General features: G+C 46.4%; 1 protein-coding gene across 2 annotated transcripts; it reads left to right on the plus strand.

Annotated features, from left to right (window-relative positions):
• Window positions 1-3,473: 3,473 nt before the first annotated feature.
• On the plus strand, window positions 3,474-17,154 carry RDH12 (retinol dehydrogenase 12; the record flags this gene model as incomplete). Of its 2 annotated transcripts, none has more annotated exons than XM_080706773.1 (7): window positions 3,474-3,541; window positions 5,486-5,604; window positions 6,058-6,213; window positions 6,982-7,086; window positions 7,913-8,122; window positions 11,724-11,913; window positions 17,052-17,154. In XM_080706773.1, the coding sequence occupies 7 exons, from the start codon at window positions 3,474-3,476 to the stop codon at window positions 17,152-17,154; spliced, it is 951 nt and encodes a 316-aa protein (XP_080562899.1). The 2 variants fall into 2 exon arrangements, with proteins under 2 accessions (XP_080562899.1, XP_080562900.1); XM_080706774.1 differs by having other exon boundaries at window positions 7,018-7,086.

Raw genomic sequence — 17,154 nt, forward strand, 5'->3', positions numbered from 1 at the left:
GGCTTTTGTGTTTTGTTTTGAAACAGGATCTCATTAAATATCCTAGGCTGGCCTTGAACTTGTGATCCTCCTGCGTTAGCGTTTTGACTCAAGGGGATTACAGGTGTGTGCCACTGCACCTGGCAAAACTTTTAATTTTTAATAGGTCATAGGTCATAGGCTCACAGGATACAAAGGGGAACAGTCAGTGAAACGCCATCCACATTCTTATTCTGTAGAAGCAACTATTACCAAATCCCAGGACCTGCCCCAATTTGCCAAATCAAATAATTGAGACAAGCCTTTGAGAAGTAAATAAAATGTATTGATTTGCTATAAAATCAGAGAAACCAATGAACTTAAGTGTTCAGGAACAAGTCCTGGATTCTCTTCAACAAAAGAATCAAGTCCCTTTTCAGAATCAACTTTCAGGGTCTTATCAGCTGGTGTCTTATCAGAGGGGACATAATTCGAGCCAGGAATGATGGCTCACACTTGTAATCCCAATACTTGGGAGGCTGATACAAGAAGATCGCAAGTTCAAAGCCAGCCTCGGCAACTTAGCGAGGCTCTCAGCAACCTAGTGAGACCCTGTTTCTAAGTAAGAAATAAAATCAGGCTAGGGGTGTAGGTTGAAGGTAAAATGCCTCTGGGTTCAGTCCCCAGTACCAGAAAAAGGAAAAGGGACACAAAATCATATCTAAGTCATCCTTGAGTCAATTCTTCCTCAGATCCATAGGTGCCAGATCCCTCTCCACCAGTAAATGGGTTAGAACATGTTATCTGTTATTAGGGGGTAAAAGAGAGGGGGAGGACAATAGAGAAAAAATTGTCCACTTTGAAACGTGCCATCTGTCAGCTGCCAGAGTTGGAAGCAGGCCCCTGTTACACAACTGTTGCCATCCATTCTGTGTTATTTTTTCTGAGATATTCTATGCATAAGCAAATATGCCCACACTTTTCCTCCTCCTCCTCCTCCTCCTCCTCCTCCTCCTCCTCCTCTTCCTCTTCCTCCTCTTCCTCTTCCTCCTCTTCCTCTTCTTCTTCCTCCTCCTCCTCGTTCTCCTTCTTCTTCTTCTTGTGTGTGTGTGGTACTGAGATGGAAGCCAGGGGCCTTTCTACCTCTGGGCTATAATCTCAGACCTTTTATATTTTATTTGGAAACAGGGTTTCACTAAATTGCTAAGAGCCTCACTAAGTAGCTGAGGCTGGCTTCGAACCTGTGCAATCCTCCTGTCTCAGCCTCCTAAGCGCTGGGATTACAAGCGTGCACCACCACGCCTGGCCACACTTATATTTTTAATCTATTAAAATTTTGGTGTAGAGCTGGGCGTGGTGGCACACGCTTGTAATCCCAGCACTTGGGAGGCTGAGACCAGAAGATCGCGGTTCGCGGACAGCCTCGGCTACTTAGTGAGGCCCTTTGCAACTCTGTGAGACCCGGTTTCAAAATAAAGAATAAAAAATAGGGCAGGAGGTGTAGCTCAGAGGTCGAATGCCCCTTGGTTCCACCCCCAGACCCGCAAAAAAAAAAAAAAATTGGTGTAAAGAATAAGGTAAAATTAAGTTTACTTTTTCTCAACTGTTTGTCTAGCTGTTAAAATTCTTTATTAAATAATCAATTTCCCCATGACTTGAGATAGATATTTAATAATATCTACATGAGGCAGGGCAGAGGACCTGAGAACAGGAAGGGTTAAAAGAGGCCATCTGTAGCCAGGCGTGGTGGCACACGCTTGTAATCCCAGCATTTGGGAGGCTGAGATAGGAGGACTGTACAGTTTCAAAGCCAGCCTCAGCTACTTAGTGAGGCTCTCAGCAACTTAGTGAGACCTGTCCAAATAAAATATAAAATAGGTCTTAGAGTGTAGCTCAGAAGTAGAAAGTCCCTGGGTTCCATCTCCTGTAACACACACACACACACACACACACACACACACACACACACACATACACACACACACACACACACAGTACTGCGCATAGTGGTGCACACTTGTAATCCCAGTACTTGGGAGGCGGAGACAGGAGGATTGCAGGCTTGCAGTCAGCCTCAGCAATTCAGTATCTTCTTCCCAGAGTTCTACATACTGTTGTTTATGGCCCTCTGCCTACCAGGCAGGCTTAAGATCAAGTACCATCTTCATAGGTGTAGGGCATCTTTGAGTGAAGAGAAGTTCCCCTGGAATCACATGATGGCTCCTGCTTGGTGGGTCAGGTCCGTGGGTTTTCCAAGCAGCAAAGATTGTGTCTTCACAATGCTGGGTGCTGAGAAGTATATGTTGGGTGGACGGATGAACTGATAAAAGGGGGAGTGAACCCCGCCTGCCCTCCTGTCCAGGAGAGAAATGCTCCTCCCCTCCCCTCACACACTTCCAGAGGCTCTGAGAGTCGATGGCAGCTTTTTAAATTATGTTTCTCTGCCAGCCGGGTGTGGTGGCACACACTTATAATCTCAGCATTTGGGAGGCTGAGACAGGAGGATCATGGTTCGTGGATAGCTCAGCTCTAGTGAGGCCCTTTGCAATTCAGTGATGCCCTGTTTCAAAATAAAGAATAAAAATAGGGCTAGGAGTGTAGGTCAGAGGTAAAATGCCCCTGGGTTCCATCCCTAGTACCACAAAAATAAATAAATAAATAAAATATTAAATAATAAATAAATTGTTTCCCCATATATTTCTTGTTTGTTTTATTTTTGTTTTTGAGAAGTGGTCTATGTTGCCCAGGCTGGGCTGGCCTCGAATTCGAGCACTGGAAAGATCCTTCCACCTTAGCGTCCTGGGATTATGGTGTGTGCCACATCACCTGCTTTCCCCTTCTGTTCAGTAGCATTCAGTTGAAATGTCACCCTCATTCATTACCTCTCTCTTTCTCTACCAAACCCTGAGTAAAATAGCAAGGGAGAAAGGAATTGATACCGTGAACCATAGCAACAGACTCTTCCACAATGTTTAGTATGTATTAGTTCTATCTCAGATTGTCTACCTGTTTACCAATTGAATTCTTTTCCTGTCGGGCATTAGGGGTGGAACTCAGGGGCATTGTACCTCCCAGCTACACCTGCAGCCCTCTTTTTTATTTCTATTTTGAAACAGGGTCTCACTAAGTTGCACAGGCTCTCACTAAGTAGCTGAGGCTGGCCGTGAACCTACGCTCTTCTTGTCTCGGCCTCCCAAGCACTGGGATTACAAGCAAGTGTCACCGCGCCCAGCTTAACAATTGAGTATTTAAAACTTACTCCGGTTTCCCCAAATTCTTTTGCCAGTAAGTAAAAGGCTCTAATCTTTCCTCCATTCCCTCCCCTCCAGGACTACATATCCCAGAAGGCTGTGCTCTGACAGCTCTCGGATTTAAATAGGATTCTGGGCTCTGCTTAGAGGCAGACTGTGGCTGGGTGCCCAGGTGTGAGAGGAGCAAGAAGCAGCCAAAGGAAGCAGCCAAGAGTCTGGGCTGAGGCTGACGGGGGAGCAGCTGCGACTAAAGAAGTTGAAAAGATGCTGGTTATCTTGGGATTGCTCACCTTCTTCCTTTCGCTTTTGTATGTGACAGCTCCATCCATCAGGTTTGTCTCAATTTAATGACCCATCCCACGAGTTTACAACTCTCTTTTGGGAGCCTGTTCTCTTCTGCTGAAAGAAGAGACAGGGAAAGAGGCCAAGGCAGAGAAAGGGGAGAAAAAGCAGGAAGAAAAAGGAGATGATACCGGGGTGGAAAGTGAGAAGGAAGGACATGGGGTGTGTGGGATGGGGAGGTTGATTTGAATTCTGATGCCAGTAGATGGCTGGATGGCTCTGAAGTAACTCAGTGGTCAGTGGAGGTGGCAGACCTCGCTTTCACCCTAGCCCCTTCTGTTTCTCTGAAGAGCTTTCTTTCTCCTCTTATCCCTGCTGGATTGTATGAGTGGAGAGTCATTGCTAAGGGACCGATGGTACCAGGCACTCTGGGAAGAAACAAGCCCTCTTCCCTTTGATACTACCCTTAATAAATGTTTTGGGATGGCTCTTTAGATATGGGACTTTTGGAGATGCCCAATAAATGTGTGCTCTAAGTGAGGAAATTAAACACTACTAATGACAGAAAAGGTTAAATGGGCCTGACATCAGAGCCGGGCATGGTGGCGCATGCTTGTAATCCCTGCGCTTGGGAGGCTGAGACAGGAGGATTGCACAGGTTCGAAGCCAGCCTCAGCTACTTAGTGAAGCTCTCGGACCTTAGTGAGATCCTGTTTCCAAATAAAATATTAAATAGGTCTGAGAGTATAGCTCAGAAGTAGAAAGCCTCTGGATTCCACTCCCAGTAACACACACACACACACACACACACACACACACACACACACACACATGGGCCTGACATCTAGGCACATACCTATAAATCCCATTACTTGGGAGGCTGAAATAGGAAGATTACACGTTTGAGGCCAGCCTCAGCAACTTAGTGAGACCCTATTTCAAATTAAAAATAAAAAGGGCTGGGGGTGCAACTTAGAGATAATATGCCCCTTAAGCCATTGGGTTCAATCTCCAGTAACACACACACACAGACACACACACACACACAAACACACACGCATGCACACACATACATGCACATATACACGCATGTCATTCTTCCTGGCACAGAGGCTTGTTTTCAATTTCTAGTTCTGCCGCTATGAGAAGTGACTTTAAGTTCTTTGGGATGTAGTGTTCTCCACTGTCCTGTGGAAATAATACTGGAGTGGCTGAGAGGATTAAAATAAATTATGTATGGAAAGTACCTAGCCTGGTACCTGGCGGTCAGCAGATGCTAGATGCTAAGGAAATGTTTATTCTCCCCTCCCCACCACACACTCTGGCCTTCTTCTTCTTCTTCTTCTTCTTCTTCTTCTTCTTCTTCTTCTTCTTCTTCTTCTTCTTCTTCTTCTTCTTCTAATTCCTCCTCCTCCTCCTCCTCCTCCTCCTCCTCCTCCTCCTCCTCCTCCTCCTCCTCCTCCTCCTTCTTCTTCTTCTTCTTCTTCTTCTTCTTCTTCTTCTTCCTAACGAGAAGTTAGCAATGGAGTTTTTCTCTGTGTTGACAATGGCTGGAATAACATCCTGAATACATGGCAGAAAATCACTAAGCTGCATGCCGCCTCCCCTGATACCATTCACCAGTTACTCCTGGAGATGCTATGTGAGACTCGGGGCTCAGGAACACTGGCCCCTTGAATATCCTCACATCTATGTGTTGAATGCAGGTTGCAGGAGAAAGGTGACCCCAGGAACCTGCGGAGATAAGAGATCTCTTTGTTACCTGACAAGGAGCATCTCCATTGGCCCTGGCTCAAGAGCACTTGCTCTGCCCAGGCAATACCATAGCCTCTGGGCACGTGACCTTCCAACCTGCACCTACCAACTGGACACTACCCTGCCCAGTAGAAAAACATAACACGCGGATTAGGTTTTCCCGGTTGGCTTTATTTTACGCCTCTTCCTGTGGGGCTGGGAGGGACAGTGTGTGATGCTCTTGTTTCCCTTGCGGACAGGAAATTCTTTGCTGGTGGAGTTTGTAGAACAAACGTGCAGCTTCCGGGGAAGGTTGTGGTGATCACCGGAGCCAACACGGGCATCGGCAAGGAGACGGCCAGAGAGCTTGCTCGCAGAGGTGAGTCCTTCTATGCTCCGTAGGGCCATGCCCCCTGCCCTCCTCGCGGGGGGGGGGGCACATCTTTATCTTTTCTCTTGGCTTGGAAACTCTGACAGGAATTCAAGGACCCTGACACTCAAGTCCAACATGACACTAACTTACTCTGTATCTTTCACTGCACCTCCCTCTTATGTAAAGAAAGGAAACCAATGAGGGCCATGTAGAATATTGGTCAAGTTGGTTATTCTAATAGGACATGCTAATCAGCATTTACTAGTGGAGTGTAAAGCCAGGATTCCCAGCCAGGGCTTAGGCTGACGGCAAGAAGACCCAGCAGTACTGCTATGAGAACCTAGCAGTGGGTGCTGCTTTGGGGGTGGCTCGGCTCTGTCCACCAGGCCCAAGCATGTTGATTATTCCTTTTTTTTAAGCCTTGGATCTCAACACATTGCCTTTTTGTTTTGACCCCAGGAGCCCGAGTCTACATTGCCTGCAGAGACATCCTAAAGGGAGAGTCTGCTGCCAGTGAAATCCGAGCAGATACAAAGAACCCCCAGGTGCTGGTGCGGAAACTGGACCTATCTGACACCAAATCCATCCGAGCCTTTGCGGAGGGCTTTCTGGCAGGTGAGGCTGCAGAGGGAGGTGAGGAAGGCAGGAAGCTGAGTATGGGAATGGCTGCTCCACCCTGGCCCGTCTGTGGCCCTTACATCAGAACCTGCGTGATCCCACTAGGCAGGTTCTGCCACAGGAACCAGCAGGACAAGGAATTGGCAAGAGGATGGTGGGTGGACGAGCCGGGCAGGATCCTTATCGATGTTTTGTCCCACAGTGGGAAAGTGGGAGGTGTTGGCTCCCTGTCTGGGCTTGCATCTTGGCATCAAGGCGTGGCCCTGATGACACTTTCTTCTTTCATCCAGAAAATCAACCTTCTGTGGCCACAGGCACTAGATGAGTTTATGCCACCACTAGAATTCTTCTGAGTGTTGAGAAATGACCAGCTTCCGGCAAGGACTGTGGAACCCATGAGGGACAGGGACCGAGTCTGCCTTGCTTGGACATCATTGGATTTCCAAGACCCGGCAGAGTGGGCCTGCCCCAGAGTCAGTAGTTAACTCACACTTGCTGAGTAAATGAATAAACAGTGTCCAGAAAGCTGAACCACTAAAATTATAAACCAAGTGATAATGGTTATTGAATACTACCAAGAAAGGTCTAAATGAGGTATAGTTATTGACTGTTGAGGCAATCCCTAGTCTTGGAAACAGAATGAGTGATAACCTCATTTCACCAAAGACAGTTCATGGAGAAAGGCAAGGGGCAGACACTCGGGACTGTGACAGGCAGCGGGTAGGCTCTTTGCTAACCACAGAATCTCTTTGGTTGTGTTGATAGAGGAAAAGCAGCTCCACATTCTGATCAACAACGCAGGAGTGATGATGTGTCCATATTCCAAGACAGCAGATGGCTTTGAAACCCACCTGGGGGTCAACCACCTGGGTAAGCATCTTTGGGTGTCTACATGACACCTATCCCACCTCCTTCTCCAGAGGAAGATGACCCCATACCAGTGCTGAGAACCTCCAGTGGTACCCACAGAGCCCAGGATTCCAGTAGATGGGGCACATTGCTTGCTTCCACTATCCCTCTCCTAACTGGTCTAAAAAAGTGAGATCTTCCCCCTATACCATTCAGAAACCCCAAATCTCAGGGAGAAAAATGCCATTCTTAGATAGGGCAGGGGCAGTGCAGGACTTGCCAGGAAAGACCAGGCCTGGGGGTCTGCAGGAATCTGTGTTTGGTTGGAGAAATCACATGCACATGAGAGGCAAGCAAGTTGAGGACTGTCCGTGGGAGCAGGCCAACCTTGAGGACTCGAGGTACCACACAGGCAGGGGTTCGGGGTTCAGATGTTAGGCTGGTAGTTTTAGAGTGGATATGATGGAGCGTGTTCTCTGATCCTAGGCAAATGTCATTTTCTCTGGCTATTCGATCTTTTTCTTTCTGTACACAAGTATTCCTGGGTCTACAGCAGTACAATCATGACCAGAGGGGAAGTGAGAATGTAGCACGTGGGCATATTTTCCGATTGGGGTAAGGCCAGAGGCACAAACATATACAGATTAGTGTTGTTGCTTTATTATAGTTTAGCTCTGGCTCGTGGTGTGGGGAATCCACTAACTCAATTGACCATTAGTGCCGAGTTATCCATGGCGTCAAAATTTGTTTACTCCCAGAAAACAGTGAGGGAATGCAGCCATCCTATCTTCAGCTCCCATTCCCTGAGCCTGGGCTGACACTCTACCCTATGCCGCTCTTTCCATAGGCCACTTCCTTCTCACCCACCTGCTCCTGGGGCGGCTGAAGGAGTCTGCTCCGGCGCGGGTGGTGAACCTGTCATCCGTGGCCCACCATGTTGGCAAGATTCGCTTCCATGACCTCCAGGGTGAGAAGCGGTACTGCAGCGGTTTTGCCTATTGCCACAGCAAGCTGGCCAATGTGCTTTTCACTCGTGAACTGGCCAAGAGGCTCCAAGGTAAGTCCCAAGAAAGGGGAGGGGACTTTCTCAATAATAAGCACAGAGTCCAGATGAGAGGCTCACGGAAATGCCTGGAGCGAGGCTGTCGGTCACACACATCTCAGTAGGAGGCTGTGTGCCAAGAATGGAGTTATAAACTGAACAGTCTCTGCTCTCCGATTTGATCTCATATACCTGTTATATCTCATTTGATTTTCACAATAACCTTTTGCAACAGGCAGAGCGGGTATTATTATTCATATTTCATAGGTCAGAACTGAAGTTCAAGAAAATGTCTGAGTCAAGGTTATGAGACAAATGAAGAATTCAGAAATGAAATGTGAGCCGGGCGTGGTGGCGCATGCTTGTGATCCCAGTGCGTGGAGGCTGAGGCAAGAGGGTCGCAGGTTTGAAGGCAGCCTCGGCAACGTAGCGAGACTTTAAGCAACTTAGTGAAATCCTGACTCAAAATAAAAAATAAAAATGACTGAGGTGTAGCCAAAAGGCCTCTGGGTTTAATCCTCTCAAAACCACAACAAAGGAAGGAAAGAAAGAATGAAGAAAGGAAGAGAGGAAAGGAAGGGAAGGAGGGAGGGAAGGAGAAATGGAATGTGGGCGGTGGGCGCTCTGCTTTAAACCAGGGTGCGTCTGCCTGTGTGCCTTGAGCTGACCTTTCACAGCCGCAAGACTGCCTGGAGTCAGGGAGCCGGGCTGGATCGCTGGCCCCTGGCCCTTTATGCATGTGTACATATCCCGTGAACCTCCTTGACCTGGTCTCCCTGGCTGTAGAATAGACGAGGCTGGCTCTCAATCCTCAGTGATTCTGGCTCCCCTGGAGTTTTTTTGTTTTTGTTCTTGGTGGTACTGGGGTTCCTGAAAGCCCTTCGACCACCGGGCTACACTCCCAGACCTATTTTATATATTTTTTAAATTTGGAAACAGGGTCTCTTTAGCCAGTAAGGCTGGCTTTGAACCTGCGTGATCCTCCTGTCTCCGCCTCCCAAGCGCGGGGATTACAAGCGTGCGCCACCACGCCCGGCTCCCCTGGAGTTTTGGATGCGTTCCTGGCTTTGACATCTGCTGACTTGGGGGACCATTTGCTGTAGCGAATACACCAGAGTCTGGAAGTAATGTTTTTGTTTTTTTTCAGTACTGGGTATTGAACCCAGGGGCATTCTATCTCTGAGCTACACCCTCAGCCCTGTTTTTTCTTCTTTATTTTGAAACAGGGTCTCACTAAGTTGCGGAGGGCCTTGCTAAGTAGCTGAGGCTGGCTGTGAACCTGCGATCCTCCTTTCTTAGCCTCCCAAGTACTGGGATTACAAGCGTGCACCATCACGACTGACTGGAAGTAATGGTCTTTACATCAGAATACTAAATAGGGTAATTGTAAAAATAAATAATAATTGTAATAACAATTAGGAATTTTATATGCTCCATGAACCACAAGTGTTAACTAGTTTAACCCTCACAACATTATTTTCACCCACTCTACAAATGAGAAGGGCACCAATCTATTAAGAAATTTTCCCAAGCTGAGTGAATTAATGTATACCTTATAATCCCAGTACCTGGGAGGCCAAGACAGAAAGACTACAGGTTTGAGGCCAGCTTCAGCAACTTAGTGAGACCCTCAGCTTCTTAACAAAGAGGTTTGGGGGTGTAGAGGTAGAATGCCCTGGGATTTCATGAAAGAAAGAAAGAAAAAAAGAAAGAAAGAAAGAAAGAAAGAAAGAAAGAAAGACAAGAAAGAAAGATAAGAAAGAAAGGCAAGAAAAAAGAAAGAGAAAGAGAGAGGAAGAGAGGAAATAAATTAGTTGATCCAAAATTTAAACTCAGGGAGTCTATCTCGATTCCTTGCTTTTGACCTCGAGGTTTAGACATTGGCTGTGAAGCCAGCTAGGCAGACTTAGATCAGTTTAGGTAATTCCTCTATAACACAATTTCCTCAGCTGTACTGAACATCTTAATGTTGCCTAACAGACAAGTCTCTTTTTCTTCTTTCTTCTTTATCGGTAACTGTAATTGTACATGATGAGATTTGCGGCGATACATTTATATATCAACATAACATTATTTAGATCAGACAAACCTCTTTGAGAACTAGATGATACACCAAGTGTTGTATGCGTGTATTAATATACCACTTTGAATCTTATCATGATATATAATTACATTGCACCAATAAAAGTATATGCAAAAGAACTAGCTGAGACACTGCAGGTAAATCATGTAGCACAGCTCTTGCACAGAATAGACTGAAAATAGTGGTCACACTAGGCTTTGCTGGGAGCAGGTTAATTGCTAGTGATCTCCATTAACATCTCTTCATCTACAGAAGATTTGCTTGCCAGGCAAAGGCTACTCAAAACTAGGCCCTACCCAACTACTTTCCAACCAGATGGCTTCCTCCGAATCCTTTCTATAAAAATGGTAAACATAAGCCAGGCGTGGTGGCACGCACTTGTAATCCCAGCATTTGGGAGGCTGAGATGGAGACCGGACGATCGCGGTTTGTGAACAGCCTCAGCTACTTAGCGAGGCCCTTTGCAACTCAGTGAGACCCTGTTTCAAAAAATTTAAAAAAAGTCGGGCGTGGTGGTGGAAGTTTGTAATCCTAGCATTCAGGAGGCTGAGACCAGAGAGGTTCGCGGACAGCCTTAGCTACTTAGTGAGGCCCTCTGCAACTTAGTGAGACCCTATTTCAAATAAAGAATAAAAAATAGGGCAGGGGGTATAGCTTGGAGGTCAAATCCCCCTGGGTTTCATCCCCAAACCTGCAAAATAAATAAATAAATAAATTAATTAATTAAATAAAAAGTCTAAATAGGGCAGGGGTGTAGCTCAGAGGTAGAATGCCCCTGGGTTCCATCCCCAAACCCACAAAAAAAAGTAAATATACCATTGCTAATAATTGATAATACTACTTATTAAATTTTTTGGGTGGGGATCATCGGGGATTGAGCCCAGGAGCACTCTACCTTTGAGCTACACTAGTAGCCCTTTGAATTTTTTTTAAATGTTAAAACAGGGTTTCTCTAGCTTTCTGACCACTGAACTATTTCAGCCTCTCAAGAACTGGAATTACAGAAGTGTGTGTGTGCCCCGTTTTTATTAGTAGTACTTTAGCCATGGTTTAAAGGTGACACTGAAATAGAAGACTGTTGAACTAGGCCCTCCTTTGGGGCATAGAGGCTGAGATGGCTTTCTGGGAGAGATTAACCTTTTCTCTCTGTGTGTGTGTGTGTGTGTGTGTGTGTGTGTGTGTGTGTGTTCATTACTGGGGACTGAACCCAGGCTATTCTGCCTTTGAGCTACAACCCCAACTCTATTTTATCTTTTATTTTGAAACAGGGTCTCACTAAGTTGTGGAGGGTCTTGCCATGTTGCTGAGTCTGGCCTCACGCCTGTGATCCTCCTATCTCAGCCTACCAAGTACTGGAGGCTGGAGATCAATCCTTTCCTGGGCAGATGGTATGAGGCTAGCGGTGGTACCTCTGAACACTGGGGGTGGGTTTCCTGGCTTCTTTCTAGTCACTCATGACATCTTGCTGCACAGTGAGCTGTTTTCCTGGACTCAGAGCGTGTCCCTGGTCTCACCGTGCCCTCTCTGTTCTAGGCACAGGGGTGACCACCTATGCAGTGCACCCAGGGATCGTCAGCTCGAAGCTGGTCCGGCACTCCTTCCTGCTGTGCCTGTTCTGGAGGCTCTTCTCGCCCTTCGTCAAGTCGACGCGGGAGGGGGCGCAGACCAGCCTGCACTGCGCCCTGGCTGAGGGCCTGGAGCCACTGAGTGGCAAGTATTTCAGGTGCGTGGCACCTGTTACCTGTGAGACACAAGATTCCCTGGAATTCCCGCCACTGGAGCCCCGGAGTCTGTGTCTGATGATGGACTCAAGGTTTGGGTTGAACCTGTGAGACAACTGCTGTTGTTTTTCCAAGGAAACTCATATTAGAAACTAAGGTTAGAAAGAATTGCTTTTATGATTTTATTTTATTTTATTTTTGTGGTACTGGGGGTGGAACCCAGAGGCTTTCTACCTCTGGGCTATACTCCCAGACCTATTTTATATTTTATTTGGAAACAGGGTTTCACTAAGTTGCTGAGAGCCTCACTAAGTAGCTGAGGCTGGCTTCGAACCTGGGATCCTCTTGTCTCAGCCTCCCAAGCACGGGGATTACAAGCGTGCGCCATGATTTTATTTTATATACCACGTTTCCATGTAAACTTTGTGGCTCTCTGAAAGCTATTGAAGACTGTCCATTAGTAGGCCCTCTGGGTCCAAGTAGTCTGACTCCAGAACTGTGCTGTTCAGTATGGTTGCCACTAGTCCCATTTGGGTGTTGAACACTTGAAATATGTCTAGTCTAAATGGAGATGTACTTAAATGTAAAATGAATTACAGATTTTGAAGATATCATTTTTTTATTTTATTTTATTTTTTGCGGTGCTGGGGATTGAATCCAGGGGCATTCTACCTCCGAGCTATACCCCTACCCGTATTTTAAATTCTTTATTTTGAAACAGGGTCTCACTGAGTTGTAAAGGGCTTCACTAAGTAGCTGAGGCTGTCCTCGAACCATCATTGTCCTGTCACCGCCACCCAAATGCTGGAATTACAAGCGTGTGCCACCATGCCTGGATAAACATTTTATTTTTAAACATTCTTATTTTTTCTTCTTAAATTGATGAGACTGGCCTCAAATTTATGACCTTCCCATCTGGGATTAACATACTTGGTTTGGATTGTACTTTGTTTTTTGTTTTGTTTTGTTTGTTTGTTTGTTTTGGTGGTACTGGGGTTCCTGGAAACCCTTCTACCTCCGGGGTACACTCCCAGACCTACTATGTGTGTGTGTGTGTGTGTGTGTGTGTGTGTGTATATATATATATATATATATTTTTTTTTTAATTTGGAATTTGGAAACAGGGTCTCTTAAGCCAGTGTGGCTGGCTTTGAACATGTGTGATCCTCCTGTCTCTGCCTCCCAAGGGTGGGGATTACAAGCGTGCGCCACCACGCCTGGCCTGGTTTGCTTTGTATTTTTATTGGACAAATCTATGATACAGTTTGAGTGTTTGGCATTGCCTTAGAGATGTGACAAAATATTATAGAAAGACTAAATGTATTTTCAAATAATGTTTAAGTAACAGGAAAGTAACAGGAAAACATTGGTAATATAATGTTGTGAGAAAATACTATAATACAAAAATGATAAAAGTCTCCATTGTAAATACATAGAGAACAGTTTAGATGGGCAGTCAGCCACTGGGCAGTAGGGCTGACTTCTAGGAAGTTTGAGGCAGAGTCAGGTGGAGTGTGAAGGAGAATTTTAACTATTCATTTTAGGTATTTCTTTATTATTTAAAATAATTTTAGAAGGTTATATATTTATTTGTTTAATTGAATATATTTAACAAGAGAAAGATATCCTCTCTAAACTAAATATAGAATGATCTCAATTTTATATAAAAGAATTATATAGCTAAACATGAAAAAAGCTAACAAGACTATAAAGAAAATTAACTAAGTGATAAGCTTTTCTTCTATAAGTACTTTATTTTCCAAAGAGCATACCAAACTTTCATAATTAGACAAAGTACCATTAAAAAGCCAGTCACAGTGGTACATACCTGTAAACCCAGCTATTTGGGAGGCTGAGGTAGGGGATCATAGGTTCTAGGGCAGTTTGGGCAATTTAGCAAGACCCTGTCTCAAAGAAAAATATATAGGGCCAGGGTATTAAAAAAAAAAAGGGTCAGGGGTGTAGCTCAGTGGTGGGTGCTTGCATAGCACACACACAGCCCTAAGTTCAATCCCAAGACTGCAAAAAAAAATAAATAAATAAATAAAAAACCAAACCAAACCAACCTCTTCAACACGATGAGAACTATGTTCTGTCTTACCCTATTAAGCCCCTAGTCCCCAGGACCCCCTACTCACTCTAACAAAACAGGGGTGCTTAGTCTAGGGTTCATGAGATAGGAATGAATGAGTCAGTGGATGGAATTCAACAGGTGTATAAACTTGCACAAGAAAATAATTTCATCTTCAATTTCACAAATCTTCAACTGGAATGTATTTAGCATTTTCTTCAGTTATGAACGCAGGCAGTGGCCCACAGTACTGGTAGTGATTTCTCTGACTTTGTCACCAATGAAACTTTCTTTCTTTCTTCTTTTCTTTATTTTTATTTTATTTTTATTTTTATTTTTATTTTTATTTTTATTTTTTGTGGTAATGGGGATTGAACCCAGGGGCATGGGTTCTAAGCTGTGCCCCCAGTCCTATTTTTTATTCTTTATTTTGAAGTAGGATCCCACTAAATTGTAGAGGGCCTCACTAAGTAGCTGAGGCTGACCTTGAACCTGTGGTCCTCCTTTCTCAGCCTCCCAAGTACTGGGATTACAGGCATGTGCCACCACACCCAGCCATGTACTTTCTTTTTTTTTAATTTATTTTTATTGGTGCATTGTAATCATACATCACATTGGAATATAAGACTTGAGAGGATATACAAGCACACATCATCCAATTAGTCCTCATCCAGCCCCCATCCCATTCCCTCCCCCTCCCTCAATCCCATGCTTGTTTGGTGATTAACTTTGATACATATGTTTATGTACCTCCTGCTTTTTAAAGAGGCTCCATCCTCCCCTATTCCATACCCTCTGATTGGTCACCTTAGTTGCTTCACAATAGGGCCCTTTCTATAGCTCGACCTCTTCCTGTTGCCCCTTTCCTCCTAGTTATTGCTGATTAGGGGAAGCATCTGGTTTTAATTTTCTGCGATATTTCTCTGTACATGCCGTGTTGCAAATACTGATCCCACTCTTGACGGCCCCAGTTGTGGCCTGGCTACCCAGTGGACTGATCAGACCTCACTGGCTCAAGCAGCAGCCTTGCCTCATGGGAGGCCCCGGTTCTGTCCTCGCTGGCCCCGGCACTGGCCTAACCCCTCAGTTGGCTCTGATCCCGGCCTCAGAGGCCCCAGCACCGGCCTTGCCTCACGGCAGGCTCTGATGTTAGCCGATGGCCCCGGCATCGGCCTAATAGCTCAGCAGGCTCCAATCCCAGCCACTCTGGCCCCGGCACCGGCCTGACCCCTCGGCAGGCTCTGATCCTGGCCTCGGAGGCCCCAGCACCGGCCTTGCCTCACGGCAGGCTCTGATCCCGGCCTCTTTGGCCCCGGCACCAGCCTAACCCCTCAGCAGGCTCCAATCCCGGCCTCAGAGGCCCCAGCACCGGCCTTGCCTTGCAGCAGGCTCCGATCCCGGCCTCACTGGCCCCAGCACCAGCCTAACCCCTCGGCAGGCTCCGATCCCGGCCTTGGAGGCCTCAATAATGGCCTTGCCTCACGGAAGACTCCGATGCCGGCCGTTGGCCCAACACCGGCCTAACCTCAGCAGGCTCTGATCCCAGCCTCGGAGGCCCCAGCACCGGCCTTGCCTCACGGCAGGCTCCGATCCTGGCCTCGCTGGCCCCGGCACCGGCCTAACCCCTCAGCAGGCTCCGATCCCGGCCTCGCTGGTCCCAGCACCGGCCTAACCCCTTGGCAGGCTCTGATCCTGGCCTCAGAGGCCTCAATAGTGGCTTTGCCTCACGGAAGGCTCCGATGCCAGCCAGTGGCCCCGGCACCAGCCTAACCCCTCAGCAGGCTCTGATCCCGGCCTTGGAGGCCCCAGCATCGGCCTTGCCTCGCGGCAGGCTCCTAGCCCAGCCTCGCTGGCCCCAGCACCGGCCTAACCCCTTGGCAGGCTCTGATCCTGGCCTCGGAGGCCTCAATAATGGCCTTGCCTCATGGAATGCTCCGATGCTGGCCGTTGGCCCCAGCACCAGCCTAACCCCTCGCCAGCCATGTACTTTCATATCACATTGTAATTGGTGCAGACATCTCACAGTGCCATGTCCGCTCACCACTACTGTGAGGTCTATCAGCATTAGATCTGTGATTGGATCTCTATAGAATACATTAGTTAAAGCCTAGCTTGCTGGTGCACACCTATAATCCTAGATTGGTGGTGCGCACTTGGGAGGCTGAGGGGAGAATTGAAATTCAGTATCAGCTTCAGCAACTTCATAAGGCCTTTAGCAACTTAGTGAGACCCTGTTTCAAAATAAAAAATAAAAGCCGGGCATGGTGGCACACACTTGTAATCCCCGCGCTTTGGAGGCTGAGACAGGAGGATCACACAGGTTCAAAGCCAGCCTCAGCTACTTAGTGAGGCTCTCAGCAACTTAGTGAGACCCTGTTTCCAAATAAAATATAAAATAAGTCTGGGAGTGTAGCCCAGAGGTAGAAAGCCTCTGGGTTCCACCCCAGTACCACCAAAACAAACAAACAAACAAATAAATAATAAAAAATAAAAACAAGGCTGGAGATATATCTCAGAGATAAAATGCTCCTGGGTTCAGTCCCCAGTACCAAACAGAACAAAACAAAAGATATTAATAAAGAAGCCTATGTCACAATATTTATTTATTTATTTATTTATTTATTTATTTATTTATTATCAGCACTAGTGATTGATCCTGGGGCTCTCTAACACTCAGCTACATCCTCAGACCCCTTAATTTTTTTTTTTGAGACAGGGTCTAGCTAAATTTCCTAGACTGGCCTCAAACTTGTGATCCTCCAGCCTCAGCCTCCTGAGTAGCTAAGATTAGAGGTATATAGATTCAAGGCCTGCCTCAGCAACTTAGTGAGACCCTGTTTCAAAATAAATAAAATAAAAATGTAGGGCTACAGGTATAGCTCAAAGGTAGGCTGCTCCTACGTTCAATCCCCAGTGCTCCTCCCTAATTTTTAAGTGCATTTTATTATAGCTTTTTTGAATCCAGTATATTTCATACATTTAGAACCATATTCTGAGGAAGAGATGCCCAAGCATTCCTAGACTGCCAGTATTTCCTGTTGATCTTCATCTCCTGTCTCTGCCCTCCAGTGACTGCAAGAGGACCTGGGTGTCTCCACGGGCCCGAAATAAGAAAACAGCAGAGCGCCTGTGGAATGTCAGCTGTGAGCTGCTGGGAATCCAGTGGGAGTAG

Source organism: Muscardinus avellanarius (assembly GCF_963383645.1).
Source record: "Muscardinus avellanarius genome assembly, chromosome: 12".
NCBI lineage: Eukaryota > Metazoa > Chordata > Mammalia > Rodentia > Gliridae > Muscardinus > Muscardinus avellanarius.